General features: G+C 38.2%; 1 protein-coding gene across 1 annotated transcript; it reads left to right on the forward strand.

Moving 5' to 3' along the window:
- Window positions 1-6: 6 nt before the first annotated feature.
- SMIM13 (small integral membrane protein 13) lies at window positions 7-15,505 on the forward strand. The gene is made up of 2 exons (XM_029241681.1): window positions 7-107; window positions 11,244-15,505. Exons 1-2 carry the CDS (start codon window positions 32-34, stop codon window positions 11,429-11,431), a joined length of 264 nt encoding a protein of 87 aa, XP_029097514.1. The 5' UTR covers window positions 7-31; the 3' UTR covers window positions 11,432-15,505.
- The last annotated feature ends 395 nt before the right edge of the window (window positions 15,506-15,900 follow it).

The following is a 15,900-nucleotide window of genomic DNA, read 5'->3' on the forward strand; positions in this document are numbered from 1 at the left end:
GCTCGGAGCCGGCCGCCCTCCTGCCCCCAAGATGTGGCACAGCGTCGGGCTGACCCTGCTAGTGTTCGTGGCCACGCTGCTGATCGTGCTGCTGCTGATGGTGTGCGGTGAGTGAGGCGTCGCGCGGGGCAGTTACACTCCGCGGTACACACGCCGGCTTGCGTCTGGTCGACTGGCTTGTTTTGTCTGGTTTAAACGAAAAGAAGAAGGCCTGGGTGGGCAAGTGTCTTCAAATCATCTGTTTTTCACTTACCTCGGGAGTGAGCCCTGATCCACGACAGGCCCGCTGTCATCCAGGAGAGGGAAGAACAGCATCCAGGGCTGGGCATCTTGGTTCGGGGTTAAAGCAGGTCCTGCTTCACCGGCAGCGTCCTGATGGCCATTCTTACCGCCGTCTGCTTAGATTTTAACCTTGGCCTGTATCCGAAGGTGAAGTGATTTTATTACTCCTTTTTCTTTTTTGACACGTTCTGACTCTGATGATAAAGCGAGGTTTCAGTACCTTCGTTTAACCGGAGGCAGGGACAGAGTTGGGTTTGAAGCACGCGTGAAATTTTTTGTTTCCTTGGAGTTCAGGCTTAAACTAAATTCCAAGCAGAAATGTTGAGACGCGGCAGGACTTAGAAACACCGGCTATATTAAACTTCCAAGGTCAGGTAACCTAACTCTTAGTTCTGTAATAATGGTGCTGTTTTGTTTGGTGTGATTTTTTTTTTTCCTTCATGGAACGAGAGGACGTGAAACTTTTTTCTCAAGGTAATATTAGCGCAATTGTAGATTTTTTTTTTAACGCACAGTAACTGATAACCACAGCTCTCTTAGCCAAGTGGCTGAGCAGTTGTGAAAATTTGGTATTTAGAACCAGATGTCAGTGAGTATTTTTTGATAATTACACTATTGAAGTAGGGGTTCAGGTTGATGCAGTAATTGGTCAGTATTCAAAATACTATAGGGCTTATTCATTGCATGATTAATGTACTTAATGCTCAGTATCAGCCATGTTTGGAGACACTCGTGCATATACATGTATAGACATATATTTGTATTTATACACTAGTATGTATATTTTAAATTTTCTTGCTTTTATGCATGCATAGACATGTATGTATATTTGTATTTATATACCTGTATGTATATTTTTAATTTTCTTGCTTTTACTAAGGCACTAGAGTTAAAGCTTCTAACTTACAGCCTTTCTTTTCTGATGATAAAACAATTGGAAAGCCTTTCTCAGTTTCCTGCTTGTGATGTCAGGATTTTGGGCTAATTGTAGGTGTTTAAGATCCTTGAAGTAAGGAAAACCAGATCTATGTGATTTGTTTGGATATGAGGAAGGAGGTAAACATGCTTTCTTTTCTAACTTGAAGAAGCAAGCTACCTGGAGATAGGAATGTAACATGTAAACCATGTAACAACACCTTAGATAGAATATTTGCCAAACTTGCCTTTGGGGCCTCAAAATTCCGAATTGCTGCATACATTAGACTTGCTCTCTCCGCTCCCAATAGCTATTTGACTTAAATTTTACTCATTTTTCTAAAAGTACCCTGCCTTTGGTTTCAGAAAACATTATAGAATGAGAGGTGACCTGTGGTAAGTAAAAGAATGCCTAATTTTGATTGAGATGGTCAAGACTAATAGCTCTAAGAAGTAATCCAAGCACTTTTTTTTTGGGAGAGTGAATGATGTGGTAGCTTCATGTTTTGACTAGGAGGGGCCTGGGGCTTAGGAAGAAGAGGGAAGGATCCCACCAGATTTGAGAGAGAAACTAGGGTGTTGTATTAGTGTGCTAGGCCTGTCATAACGATGTACCACAGACGTGTAACAGCAGAAATTTATTTCCTTGGAGCCTGGAGGCTGGAAGTTGAAGATCGTTGTGTCAGCAGGGTTGATTTCCTCTGAGGCTTCTTTCCTTGGCTTGTAGATGGTGGGTCTTCTCCGGGACTTTGATCTGTGTGTGTCCATGTCCTAATCTTATGTAATAAGGACACTAGTCATATTGGATTAGGGCCCCACCCTTATAAAGTCATTTACCCTTAAAAACCTTTTAAAGGCCTTGTCTCCAAATATAGTTACATTGGGGATTAAAAATTGATGACATGGGTCTGCCCCAAGAAACTCATAACCTAGTTTATTTTAGAACTCTGACCGACTCACATAGTGAATTATGATTTTCAAATTTCAGGTTCCATAGGGAGGTCTACCTTCTCCTGTCTCTGTTGATTGTACTTTCTTGCTTTTCATTCATTCTAAAAATATTTTCCACTCCCACTGTTCACTGAAACTGCCCTTGTCAAGGTTCATAACACATGGCTTCCATATTACCAAGTCCATGGTCCCTTATGAGTTGTAATTGTATTGATACGTAACCTCTCATACTCATTCTATACAGGTGAGCATTCCTTCCATGAAGCGTTTCTCTTGGCTTTTGTACACTATACTTTCATGGTGTTCTTCCTACCATAGTGGTTAATTGTTTATCTTTTCCTGGCTTCTCATCCCCTAGTATTTAACTTTTTTTGATCACAGTCTATGTTAGGAAATAAATTTTCATTGCTCCCTGTACATTCATAAGTATATATAGATAAATTACGTATATCAATTAGTTATATCCACATCTATCTACCCATTATCTCTCTTGTCTCTGAAATAAAAATTTTACCGACTAGTACTTGCCATTACTCCATGAGATGCATGTTATTTTCTATTGTATTTTTATGTTACATTATGTTATAATACAAATATATAGTGTTTCTATTTTCACCTTCCTTCTGTTCTCTTACTCATCTTACCCAGTTCTAAAGATTTAAATAGTAACTGTAACTGATGACTAAAATTAAATCTACAGCTCTTATTCTTCTCCTGCACCCCAGGTTAGTGCATCAAACTTTTATTCTCAATATCTCCACTTGAGGATCTAATAACCATCTCAAACTAAACACATCTAAAACAGAACTTTTGATTTCTACCATCTATTTCTCCCTCCCTGCTCACATGTTGTCAGCAGCCAAGGACTTGGGTGTCATCCTTGGTTTTGCCCTTTCCTTTTCTTATAAATATCAACTCCATCTGGAAGTCGTGTCAGTTTTGTCTTTTTTTCTTCTAGTTTTATTGAGATGTAATTGACATACAGCACTGTATAAATTTAAGGTGTATAACATAATAATTTGATTTACATACATCATGAAATGGTTATCATAGTAAGTTTAGTGAACATCCATCATTTCATGTAGATACAAGATTAAAGAAATAGAAAAAAAATTTTTTTCTTCTGGTGATGAGAACTCTCAGGACTTACTTTCTTAACAACTTTCATATAGAACATACAGCAGTGTTACTTTTATTTATCTTGTTGTACATTACATCCCTAGTACTTACTTTCCTTATAACTGGACGTTTGTACCGTCATCCAATCCCACCCCTCCTCCATCAACCACAAATCTGATCTCATTTTCTTGAGTTTGTTTGTTTTTAAGTATAATTGACCTACCACACTGTTAGTTCCTGTTACGGGACATAGTGGTTTGATATTTCTATACATTTCAAAGTGATTACCATGAAAGTCTAGTTACGTCTGTCACCATACAAAGATATTATGTAAATATTTTTTAATAGATTTATTTTTGTTTATAGTTTTTTTATAGCTTTATTTTTATTTATTTATTTATTATTTTTGGCTGTGTTGGGTCTTCGTTGCATGCAGGCTTTCTCTAGTTGTGGTGAGCGGGGGCTACTCTTCGTTGTGGTGCACGGGCTTCTCATCACAGTGGCTTCTCTTGTTGCGGAGCACGGGCTCCAGGTGCGCGGGCTTCAGTAGTTGTGGCATGTGGGCTCAGTAGTTGTGGCTCATGGGCTTTAGAGCACAGGCTCAGTAGTTGTGGCACATGGGCTTAGTTGCTTCGTGGCATGTGGTATCTTCCCAGACCAGGGCTCGAACCTGTGTCCCCTGCATTGGCAGGCGGATTCTTAACCACTGGGGGAAGCCCTATTACATAAATCTTGATGTTATTCCCCACTCTGTACATTTCATACCTGTGACTCATTTATTTTGCAACTGAAGTTTGTACCTCTTAATCTCCCTTACATATTCCCTACCCTTCCCCCCACCTCCTCCCCTATGGCAACCACCTGTTTGTTCTCTGTATCTATGACTCTGTTTCTGTTTAGTTATGTTTGTTCAGTTGTTTTGTTTTTTAAATTCCATGTGTAAGTGAAATCATGGAGTATTTTTCTTTCTCTTTCTGACTTACTGCACTAGCACAATACCCTCTAGATCCATCCAGGTTGTTGCAAATGGCAAGATTTCATTCTTTTTTATGGCTGAGTAATATTCCATTGTATACATATACTTCATCGTCTTTATCCATTTCCATTTGCACGGAATACCTTTTTCCATCTCCTCAGTCTATGTTTGTCAGTTTTGTCTGTGGTGGTTTGAATCTGCAGATGTGGAACACATGGGTACAGAGGGCTGACTGTATTTTATGTGTTTGTTTCTCCCAGTTAAGGCGTAAGCTCAGTGAAGACAGGGACCTTCTTTGGCTTGTTCACTGCTCTATTCCTGGATCCTAGAGAGTAGAAGCATGTAGAAGGCCCTCATATATTTGAAGAAGAAATGAAGACAGATTGCTCAATATAAATTATTAAATTTCTATTACAAATACAGTCTTAAATGTGGTACAAACCAAGGTTGTCTCAAGGTGGATAACCCTTGTAGTATTACTCAATAAAATACACTTAATGAGCTGTTATGTTCAGGTGCTGTGATGGAGGTCATGAGTGTCCAAAAATTAATGAAGCATAATCCCTAGTATACTTTCTTAAATGTTTGGTAGAATTAATTTAGGCCAGGACTTTGGGGAAACGTTTTAACTGCAAATTCAGTATCTTTCATTTGGGCTAATATTAGGCTATTCCAGTTACTTGTTTCTTCTTGAGTGAGCTTTTGTAGTAGTTTGTGTCTTTCAAGCACTATGTCTATTTAATCTGAATTAATGTTCTCTCATTATCGTTTAATATCTGTAGGATCTGTGGTGATGTCTTCTCTTTCATTCTTGATATTGTTTATTTGTGTTCTTTTCTCTTGTTTGTCACTCTGGCTAGAGGTTTATAAATTTTATTGATCTCAAAGAATCTGGTTTTTGGTTTTATTGATTTTTTAATTTCTTTACTTGTCCATATTTTATTTCATTGACTTATGCTTATATCTTTAGTTTCTTCTACTTATTTTGATTTTAGTTTGCACTTCTTCTAGTTTCTTATGGTGGAAGCTTAGATTATTGATTTTAGACCCTTATTAAAAAAAATAACTATTTGATGATATAAATTTCTTTCCAGGTATTACTTTTGATTTTTTTAAAAAAACTTTATTTGGTTCAAAATATTTTTTAGTTTCACTTGTGATTTCTCCTTTGAACCATGACTTATTTAGGACATTTTCCCCCCATATATCATTTTCTAGTTTAATTTTGTTATGGTGAGAAAAGTGTATCAAGTTTAGGATGGTTTACACTTAATGAGAAGAATTAATGGTCTGTTTTGGTGGATGTTCTGCCTATACTTGAAAAGAATGTTTATTCTGCTGTTACTGAGTGGAATGTTCTGTACATGTCTGGTCAACTTGGTTGATAACATTGTTCAATATCAATGTTGTCAATAACATCATTCAGCAGGTCTTTTTATCAGCTACTCTTTGTTACATAGTAGAAAACTTAAGAGCTCTGAAATGGATCAATTGGTGAAAGTCATTAACCCCTTAAATTTATGGTACTTTTGGTGTGTGTTGGGGGTTGGGGTTGGAGGATGGAAGTTGAATGGTTTGTTTGGACTACGTACTCTGTGCCAGATACTCTTCTAAGACATAGAGGACATAGTGGAAACCATAGATAAACCATAAATTTTCTTTCCTTAAGAAACTCATGTCTTGGGGGGACGACAGTTAGTTATTAAGACAATGAAGGATGGAAGTGAGCATGAAATGCTAAAGCAGCCACCCAGTACTCTACTGAAGAGATAGTATAGTAGAAAGACGTAAAAATTATGTGTTCATGATGCTTAAAAATCTCAGTGGCAGTGGTAGTAACCTCTTGTCTGTGGAGTTTGCCCTGGAGAGGAAGAGTTTGGAGTCTAAGAGATGATAACAATGGATAACATTTGATGAGTGTTTATTACGTGCGGGCATTCTTTTTAGGTTCCACACATTAATTCTCTTTATTACCACATTGACTCTGAAAGTGGGTGCTGTTGTCTGTATTTTATAGACGAGGAAACTGAGGCACATAGAGGTTAACTTGCCCAAATTTCGAGTGAGCTGTTGAGTTAGGATTCATGGCCAAGCAGTGTGGCTCCAGTGTGCCTCTGAGTTATAAGAAGTTGTGGTGGTAATCCAGTTGACAGATAATAAGGATTTGACATAGGATAGAGAATGGCACTAGGAATATAACGAAGGAAACAGATGGGAGAGGGTTTATTAAGGTAGAATCTATAGCACTGAAGTAAAGCAGGGTAGGGCTGAAATACGCTCTTTCCCACCTGAGAGATGGGGAAAGGATACAACACCCATTACAGAAATGTGAACATCAGGAGAAGGAGCTGTTGAACGAGTATACTTTTTAAAGATGTCTTCAAGCCAGAGGTAGAGATTCCTTCCTGGGGTTTAAGAAAGGTAGAAAGTATGGATGAAAAATTTGGTCATCCTCTATAATAGGGGTAATATTTGGATCTATGGGAGTGTTGTGATCACTGGAAGGAGAGGAAAATAAAAAGAAGAGAGGTTTTAAAGGGAACTTTAAATCTGTCTTCTATTTACTGGGTAACAGGGTTTTGGGTGTGGAGGTATTTCGGTTCCACATTGTGTTGGGTCAGTGATGGTTTCTCCGGGGGCTTGTCTGCTGGGGCCGCCCAGTGTGTCTTTACAGAAGGATGTGCAGTAGAGGGAGCTTGGTGGGAAGGGTTGGAGAGCATGATTCTGTTTTCACTTTGCCTGTGTCTTGGCCTTGGACATATTACTTAGCAGTGAACCTTAGCTAGCTGCCTTCTGTGTGAACGGAAAATAAGGTTATAGGATTGAAGGTGGAAAAGAGCTTTATACAAATCAAGATCGGTATTGAGCCAGTCAGTTAACCACTTAGATATCATCTTGAAGGTGGGATTAACTCCATGGGAGGAATGATTCCACAAAGATAAGAATTTTTTGTTCTACTGCACCTGGGCTTTTTGAACTAAAAAGATCTTGGGTAGGAAATCATATTCTCATTCCCTAATTAGTGTTTTGTGTTTTAGCCATACTTTCACTATGAAAATATGAGAAATTTGATACACTTATTGAATTCATTGCTGTTTTGCCGAGCTAGCCCTTTTCAATGGTTATGAGTCACTTTGAGCCTTTGATTTCTTATCTAGAAAATGGGGATAATGATTCCTAGTCTCACTAATTCAGAGGGCTAATGAGAGGATTAAATGAGATGTCGAATGTAAAGCATTTCATGAACTGAGAACTCTGTGATTACTACTGTCCCCTGGGTTTGTGGTGTGTTGACAGTGATGGTCCGTCGTTCAAGTTCATCTGCCATTGCTACCCTTCTGCTGCCAGCACATTTATCTTGCATAGAAAAACAATATACGGTATGTTTCATGAGATCCGTCCTGTGAACTAATGCTTAGTTACTGGCACACACAAGTTGAGTGCTTATTTGCTTATCCCAGGACACACACCCTTTGTTGCCAGCCAGTTTTTCTGACTCACAGACTTGCCTTTTAAACTATGAAAAACTGCAATACTTGTTTTAACAATTAGTGTAAATTTTTGACTAAGTGCATATAATTGTGGACAGTCCTTCTCCCTGCCCCCTCCACCCCCTCCTTTCTGCTATTCCTCTGTCCCTCCCTCCCATTTTTCTCTTACAATCTCAGGATAAGGTATAAGACCCACGCCCCACAGAATAAGAGTAGGTAAGGAGTTTCTGGTGTCTGCATATCAGGTTTGGGTGGGAGGAATTGTAGGAGCTGTACTTTTTTTTTTTTTTTTTCCGGTACATGGGCCTCTCACTGTTGTGGCCTCTCACGTTGTGGAGCACAGGCTCCGGACACGCAGGCCTAGCGGCCATGGCTCACGGGCCTAGCCGCTCCGCGGCATGTGGGATCTTCCCGGACCGGGGCACGAACCCGCGTCCCCTGCATCGGCAGGCGGACTCTCAACCACTGCGCCACCAGGGAAGCCCGATCATTTGATTTTTGACAAAGGTACCAAGACAATTTAATGGAGGGAAGAACCATCTTTTCAACAAATAGTTCTGGAACAGCTTGGTATCCACATGCAAAAGGATTAATTTGGATCTCTCTCTCACACCAAAGTTAACCAAAATCGATCAAAGACCTAGTGTAACAGCTAAAACTAAAACTCTTAGAAGCATGCATAGGCATACATCTTCATAATTTTGGGTTAGTCAGCGGCTCCCTAGATATGACACCAAAAGCACAAGCAACAAAAGAAAACAAGATAAATTGGATTTCCTCAAAGAATAAATGATAAATTAGGCTCCATCATAATTAAAAACTATTGTACTTCAAAGAACATTATCAAGACAGTGAAAAGACAGCCCACAGAATGGGAAAAAAATGTTTTGCAGATCATATATCTGATAAGCGTCTGGTATCAAGAATATATAAAGAACTCTTACAACTTAAAGAGACAAACGACCTGATTAAAAAGTAGGCAGAGGAATTTAGTAGACATTTCTCCAAAGGAGATTTACAGATTGCCAATAAACACAAGAAAATGATGTTTAACATATTTAGTCATTAGGGAAATGCCATAATAAAAGCCACAATGATAAACCACTTCACACCCACTAGGATGACTATAATAAAAAAGGTGGGCAATGAAAAGTCTTGGTGAGGATGTAGAGAAATTGAGAACCTCTTACCATGCTGATGGGAGTGTAAAATGGCACAGCCGCTTTGGACAAGACTAGCAATTTCACAAATGGTTACGCCTAAGTTACCATATGACGCAGCAATTCTACCCCTAGGTATAGTGGACCATTGAACAACATGGGTTTGAACTGTGTGGGTCCACTTAACATGCGGATTTCTTTCACTAAATACACACTGCAGTCCACTACCTGATCTGAGGTTGAATCCTTGGATGTGGAACTGTGGGTATGGAGGGTGGATTGTAAAGTTTCAGGTGGATTTTCAGCTGTGGGGAGAGTCTAACCCCTGTCTTGTTCGAAGGTCTGTTGTATACCCAAGAGAAATGAAAACACGTCAGTGCAAAAACTTGTGCAGTTGGTCATTGCAGCCAAAAAGTGGAAACTGCCCAGGTCTGTTAATTGGTAAATGGTTAAAACTAAATGTGATGTGTCTTTACAATGGAATATTATTCAACAATAAAAAGGAATAATGTGATACATGCAACAACGTGTTTGATGAACCTTGAAAATATATGCTAAGTGTAAGAAGCCAGGCACACGAGACCACGTACTGTGATTCCGTCTGTATGCCACGCTCAGAATACACAAATCCAGGGACAGGAGAGTACATTAATGGTTCCCAGGGGCTGGGGAGGGAGGAACTGGGGAGGGGACTGCTAATGGGTATGGGGTTTCATTGGCGGTCGATGAAAATGTTTTGGAGTTTGATAATGGTGATGGTGGCACAACCTTGTTAATACGCTAAAAACCATTGAATTGTACATTTTAAAATGGTGAATTTTATGATGGGTGAATTGTATCTCAATAAAAAAGAAAATCAACAACAAAGGAGAAGTCACCCCAGATCCCACTGCCCAGGGACAGCCACAGCTCCTGTCGATTGAGCAGTTCACCAAATGTGGACTCGGTGCTAGGCACCTAAGCCCTTTATTTATTTATTCCTCACAGTGGCTTTATCAGTCTTCTGTCAGGCCTGAGCCCCCTGAGCCCTCCAGTGCTCTTCCCTCTACCTCGCTGTGCCTATTTTTACAAAGAATTTTGAGTGAAGAGAGAGCTTGCTGATTTGGAGTATCATTAAAATACTGTTTTATAGAGTTAGGTGCTTTACTCACACAGTTGACTAAAATATATTTGTGGTGTGGTTCAGTTAGCACTCAGCACTCAAGCTTAAAGGAAGTCAAAAACTTGAGAAAAGGGTTAAATCTCTGAAGTTAGGTTTTTAGTACCAAGGATTTTATGTTCATCTTTACCCCCAGAGATTATAAGAAAGAAACAAGTAAAACTAGAAACTTCCTTAAGTGGCCATTCATCTCGGCCTTTGTAATGCTGGGGTAGAAAAGCTGGTTGGATTTTGTTTCCATAAAATGCTAGTCATCAGAATATGCTATGGTCCATTGCTTTTCTATGAAACTAGAGAGTTTTAAAGTAGAAGGCATCGAGAGTACATGCTAGCATGGAAAACTGTTAGCAGTGGTTAGTTTTGTTTATGAAGTACTCTTTAACATTTCAGAGCAACCAGTCATGGGTTCAGGAGTTTTATCTCCTGTGTTCTCCTTTATTGACTGTTAGTTCTATCTGAGTGGACGTCTAAAACTTAAAACTCCTTGCAAAAACAAGCAAAACTTGGTTAGTAATTTTTTTTTTTTTTTAGGAGAGTTATTCAGACTTTTTAATGGCTTTGACATGAAAACACTGTATTTTTTAAAATCTTGAATTTAAGATACTGGTGCTCTGGCTTTTCATCTTGCATTGTGTGATTAAAGAAAATTTATTAATTTTCTGTGAAAGTTTATTATTTCTAGAAACTTCCTGAATAGTTTGGTCCTGAGAAGTTTTTACCAAAGTGCAGGTGATTTAGTAAATCCTGCCATTTACTGTCTTGCTTTCTGATTGAAGCAAACTTGTTTTTAGTAAATATTGACATTGAGGTGTGAACGTCCAGGTAAATAGCGAGGTGTATTCTTTCTTCCCCAGAAAAATGCTCTCAAAAAGTTGAGTTTAATACAATAAACACTCTACTTAGATATCATAATCTCATTATAAATTTGATGTAGATGGACCAAGCTTGAATTCTCAATTCCGTAAAGGCAGAAACTGTTTTTGCCATTCTGTAGAATCCCAGAGTTTATCTTTATGCTGTGTCCATAGTAATGCTTGATAAATGTTTGTTACATAAATTGTAATCACATATACGTTTAAATTACACATACTGTTTCGTAACACACACACCCCACACACAATTAACTGAAATGTTCCCAACTGATAATACTGTGTGTCATAATTTCTCTTAATGTTTTTATCTCTCTTTAGGTTGGTATTTTGTGTGGCATCTTTTTTTATCAAAATTCAAGTTTCTTCGGGAACTGGTGGGAGACACAGGATCTCAGGAGGGAGATCATGAACCTTCAGGGTCTGAAACAGAAGAAGATGCTTCATCATCTCCACACAGGATCAGATCTGCTCGCCAAAGGAGGGTACCTGTTGATGAAGGCCACTGACCTGAGCCGTGGTCCTCTGATAGTGAATGACAAAGGACACTGGGAGTCTCTCTCTGTAATGACTTAGCTTTGCAATCTGCTAAAAGATTGAAGAACATTCATTCTTGGATCTTAAGTCCAATTCAAAAAAAGATTTACATGTAAGCCATATGAAAATAAAGGGAATTACAACCAAATCGGACCATTGCAGATTTCATCGTAAAGATAATTTTTGCTTATATACTTCTACATATATACTTATTCTTTGACTCTTGGGCTTATCTTCTTGCACTGGTGTTAATTTGGTAAATATTACAGGCTTGAAAAACCATATTTCATTAATATTAGTTCTATGTTGTACTTTTTTTTCCCCCACATTATACCTTGTCTGAAATCGGGATGCATTTTACGATTACTGTCAACCAGGCAGTAGTCATGGTGCAATTATCCTCGCCTGTGCCTGTGTGGACTTAAGGTTTGTCCTGTTGTTGGTATCAAATGTGTCAGGTTTAATTGGCTTTTAAAAATGTCTTCAAAAAGATTACACTATGATTCAGCATTGAAACGAAAAGTTATCGTGTATGCAGAAAAGCATGGAAACAGAGCAGCAGGGCGTACGTTCGATATTAGTGAAGCAAATATCCGTCGCTGGAGGAATGACTGAAATTCCATATTTTCTTGTAAAGCAACAACAAAATGCTTTACCGGACCTAAGAAAGGAAGATACCCACAAGTAGACGAAGCTGTGCTACATTTTGTCAGTGAGACACGTGCAAAAGGACTGCCTGTCATACGCCAGGCGATGCAGCTGAAGGCAGGAGAAATTGCCAAAACCCTTGGAATAGATGAAACAAAATTCAAAGCAACAAGAGGCTGGTGTGATCGATTCATGCATCGAGCAGGACTGTCGTTAAGGCGTCAAACATCATTTTGTCCAGCGCTTCTTGCTGATATTAAACCGCAGGCAGTGCTGGAGTGCTGTATTAAGAGATGCTGCATTGCCGGCACTCTTGATGATGCCAAGGGTGCTGTGGTCTGGGAGAATGCAGACACCGATGGCTGTGGTTTGAGTGATTCAGAGGAGTTAGACTCAAGACTATGAAGTTATAGTCATAACTTAACCAACTTATTTCATCATACACTTTCTTTACGTATGCACAAGATTGACGTGATAAAGATCTGTTTCACTCTAAAAGCTGTTTGAGTAAATTAAAAAAGTAGACGTTCTACAGGATACACAAGCATTGTGTCATAGTTTAATTGCCTATGTGTTTTCTTAGTGATACATGTGGTGCGTCTTACAATTGATGGCATCTTAGGTTAGGAAAAAAAGTAGTCTGTAAATTTATTTTTCTTTCTAGGATAGCAATTATTTATTGGGGACCTTAATTCTGACTCTTAGAATGTTGTTAAAATAGTTATCCTCTGTGAGATACATTTTGGAGCACCCTATTCAAGATTTTAGAGTAGTAACTTGGGAATCTAGGCCCTATCCTCTACTTTAGGAAGAGTAGGATTAGTTACTCCTTTTGTATGGGAGGACTTCATGCTCAAGGCATGTGTTGTGGAGAAAATACTTCTTCACAAACAGCAATTCAGTGACAAGACCTCAGAGGTACTGGGTATTGAGGAAAAATAGAGAGTGGGTGAAAACGCCTGCTTTACTGTAAAATGATTCTTGCCAGGTTCCCGCGTTTGTCTTCACTGAACTTTGGACTGCCTGTTGCCTGGGGAAGGGAGATGTGGATTAAAGAACCTTCCTGTTTAGTGCTGCCTGCTTTATACAAGCATGAAATGCGAAGCCAAGTTATTTTATTAATCCAAGTTCTTTTTACGTTTTAAACCTTTGTTTCTCAAGAACTAGTCATTACAGAATATCACCTCTATTTTATGATGGTGTGTAATTTTGTTTGATACCTCATACTTCATGCTGATAGCTTTGTTGTTTGTTAATGGTTCATCTGCTCTGCCCTAAGGTGGTGAACACCTCTGCTGTCATTGTAGCCCTTTGGATGTACTAAAAGGGAATTTACAGAGTATAACTTTCCTTTTAAGTATTTGCTAAGGAGAGGTCCCTAGCAGCTGAGAGTCGGGCACAGTCTTTGTCTTTATTTCCTTAGTGGATGCAGTTTTCTGTTTTTATGTGACTATATTGATTAACAAAACAGTGACACAAGTTTCAAGCATTAATTTGAATGCTTCATACTAGCTAAATATCACATTAAAATGCTCATCAGTTAGAGAGAACTTTAATGCTTCTTGGTGCTGGAGGATATTTGAATTAGATCTTTTGCAGTCTGATATTTGGAGCTGTGGATTCCGCTTTGTAGTGGGTACCTTAGGTTTAGGTGATGGTTGCTGACACACTTTAAGTAGCTGGTAAACTTCCTCTTGTGTCAGTATTAAGAATGATGGCCGATATAACCCCTAAAATCTGCAAGGGTCATCCACAAATTAATCCCTGAAAGATGTACATGTTGGTATTATTTATTAATATTTATGCTTTTATGGTTGTCTTTTTAAAATAGAATTGTGTGAAATGTTCTGCTTAACTTGCTTGGGAAATATAACCAAAGCATATTAATAGCTCACACTCTACCGTGTTTTAACTCTTAGGAAAGTGAAATCACTGCTGCCAATATGAGAATTCTACAAACGAATTCCTTTGTTTAAAACGTTTTTTTCCCCCCAGTACACTCGCCATAGTACATATTTCTAAGGCCACTGAGAGAGGCGGGAGAAATAGTTGTTAACACAGAATTATTTGTGTGATACAGTGTTTTTGTTCTTTTTCCTGTTTTAGTGCTTTTGTAGCTGAACTTACAGAACTCATCGTAAGTGCATTTTCAGTTTCTTAGTAGGAGACGGAGTAGCCTGTGGTCAGTTTTAAAGTTTAGAGGGTCCTGAGCATTAAAGACACAAGTATTAGTCTTGTTTGAATCCTCACAAACAGTGATGGCGAACAAGGACGTCATCGTTTGAGGATTAATTCTAAAATGAGTATTCTGGTGGGTGCTTTTCCTTCCCAACCAACCATTTCCAAATCTTTTTCTTCTTTTGCTTCTGAAACTTTTGTGAAGATTGCCTGTATCAAATTTATTGGTAGCATTGCTCTGATTTCAAGGCCAAAAAACGCTAAGTATTTGTGTGACATTGTTAAATAAGGTTTTTAATATTTACATAAAGCTAAAAATAGAATTCATCCAGTGGATTTTTGTAGTGATGTTTTCATGGTGGAAACATAAATACATCATTCTGTGGTGGATAGCCAATTTATAGACATGCTGACCCATTTTTTCAGGTGTTATCAGATTTAAAAGCAACTTCGAACTGTTATTTTGCTGAAAGTTGGCAATATGTTAAGTAACGGATTCACAAAATAGGGCATTTTAAACCAAACTGTGTTGAAAGGTTTGAAAGCAGTGCATTTTTACTTTTAAGAGCAAAAGTTTTTGAAATTATTTTAAGTCAACAATGCAGTATTTTTTAAAGTCAGTTTTTCTTAAAAGGTATGTTTTAATGTGACATGTAACCAATGTAACTTTAGCTTTTGACTGGTAAACTTCAAGTGCTTTTATATTTCAGGTTGACTTTAAAAAGCCAATGAGCAGTACTCAGAGGTTATGGATCCTTAAGCAATTAATGGAATAGTATTTTGTTATGGAGTCTAGGATTATTGTCTGCCTTTAAAGTATTCTATAGTTTTTAACTTAAAGCATAAAGAGTAACATTTTATCTTATATTAATTTAAAAAGTTGCATTTTGCATTTGTTAATATACATGTGTCGCCTGTTTTATGACCAGTGTTTACCCCTCTAAGTCAGTTCTATGCATAACCATTCACCAAATACTGCTGCTCTGGTTTCTTAGAGGAAACATTCTGTGCTATGCTATGATGTATTGTCATCTTGCTGCTTGACAAATAGGTTTATAAGGAATTAGAACTGTGTGTGTTAATAGTACCTTTGTATAACGAGATGTAAAATTAGAGATGAGTCTGTGTAAACGATTATTCACTGTTTTAGAACTGGTCAACACTATATCTAAAGCTTCTGTGGTTTGTATGATGCTTCACTTTACACAGAATAAATTAAAATGAAAACAAAAGTTGTGTTTGTTTCATTGATAAAGAATAAGAAGCATGAAGGGTACCTTGGACATGAGGGATTGGAAACCAGCCACTTTTACCAGTGGTTCACCCTTCACCTCATTTGTCAAACTCTAAACATCTATAAGAATTAAGACAACATCTCAGTAGTATTCCTAGTGCCATGAAAGTAATTGACTTGGAACCTAAGGGCACATAGCATTAGAGCTAATTTACACTTCAAGTTTAGCCTTTTTTCTTCTCACGCTTTATCCAGTACCTTTAAGATTGTTTTGCAAATCTGTTTACCATAGATCATGTCTCACATTTTGTTAGTATTAACCACCAGGAAGACTGAGTGAGGGAATGGACCAAAGCCAAGTGGAAAGATGGAGGGATGCCT

This window comes from Monodon monoceros, unplaced genomic scaffold (assembly GCF_005190385.1).
Source record: "Monodon monoceros isolate NGI ecotype Baffin Bay Population unplaced genomic scaffold, NGI_Narwhal_1 Super_Scaffold_3, whole genome shotgun sequence".
Classification (NCBI taxonomy): Eukaryota; Metazoa; Chordata; class Mammalia; order Artiodactyla; family Monodontidae; genus Monodon; species Monodon monoceros.

Bases quoted from the DNA above. Each gene is read 5' to 3' on its own strand.
- SMIM13 (XM_029241681.1), top strand. From the start codon at position 32: ATGTGGCACAGCGTCGGGCTGACCCTGCTAGTGTTCGTGGCCACGCTG. The intron at 108-11,243 runs GTGAGTGAGGCG...ATCTCTCTTTAG, and splicing joins GCTGCTGCTGATGGTGTGCG to GTTGGTATTTTGTGTGGCAT.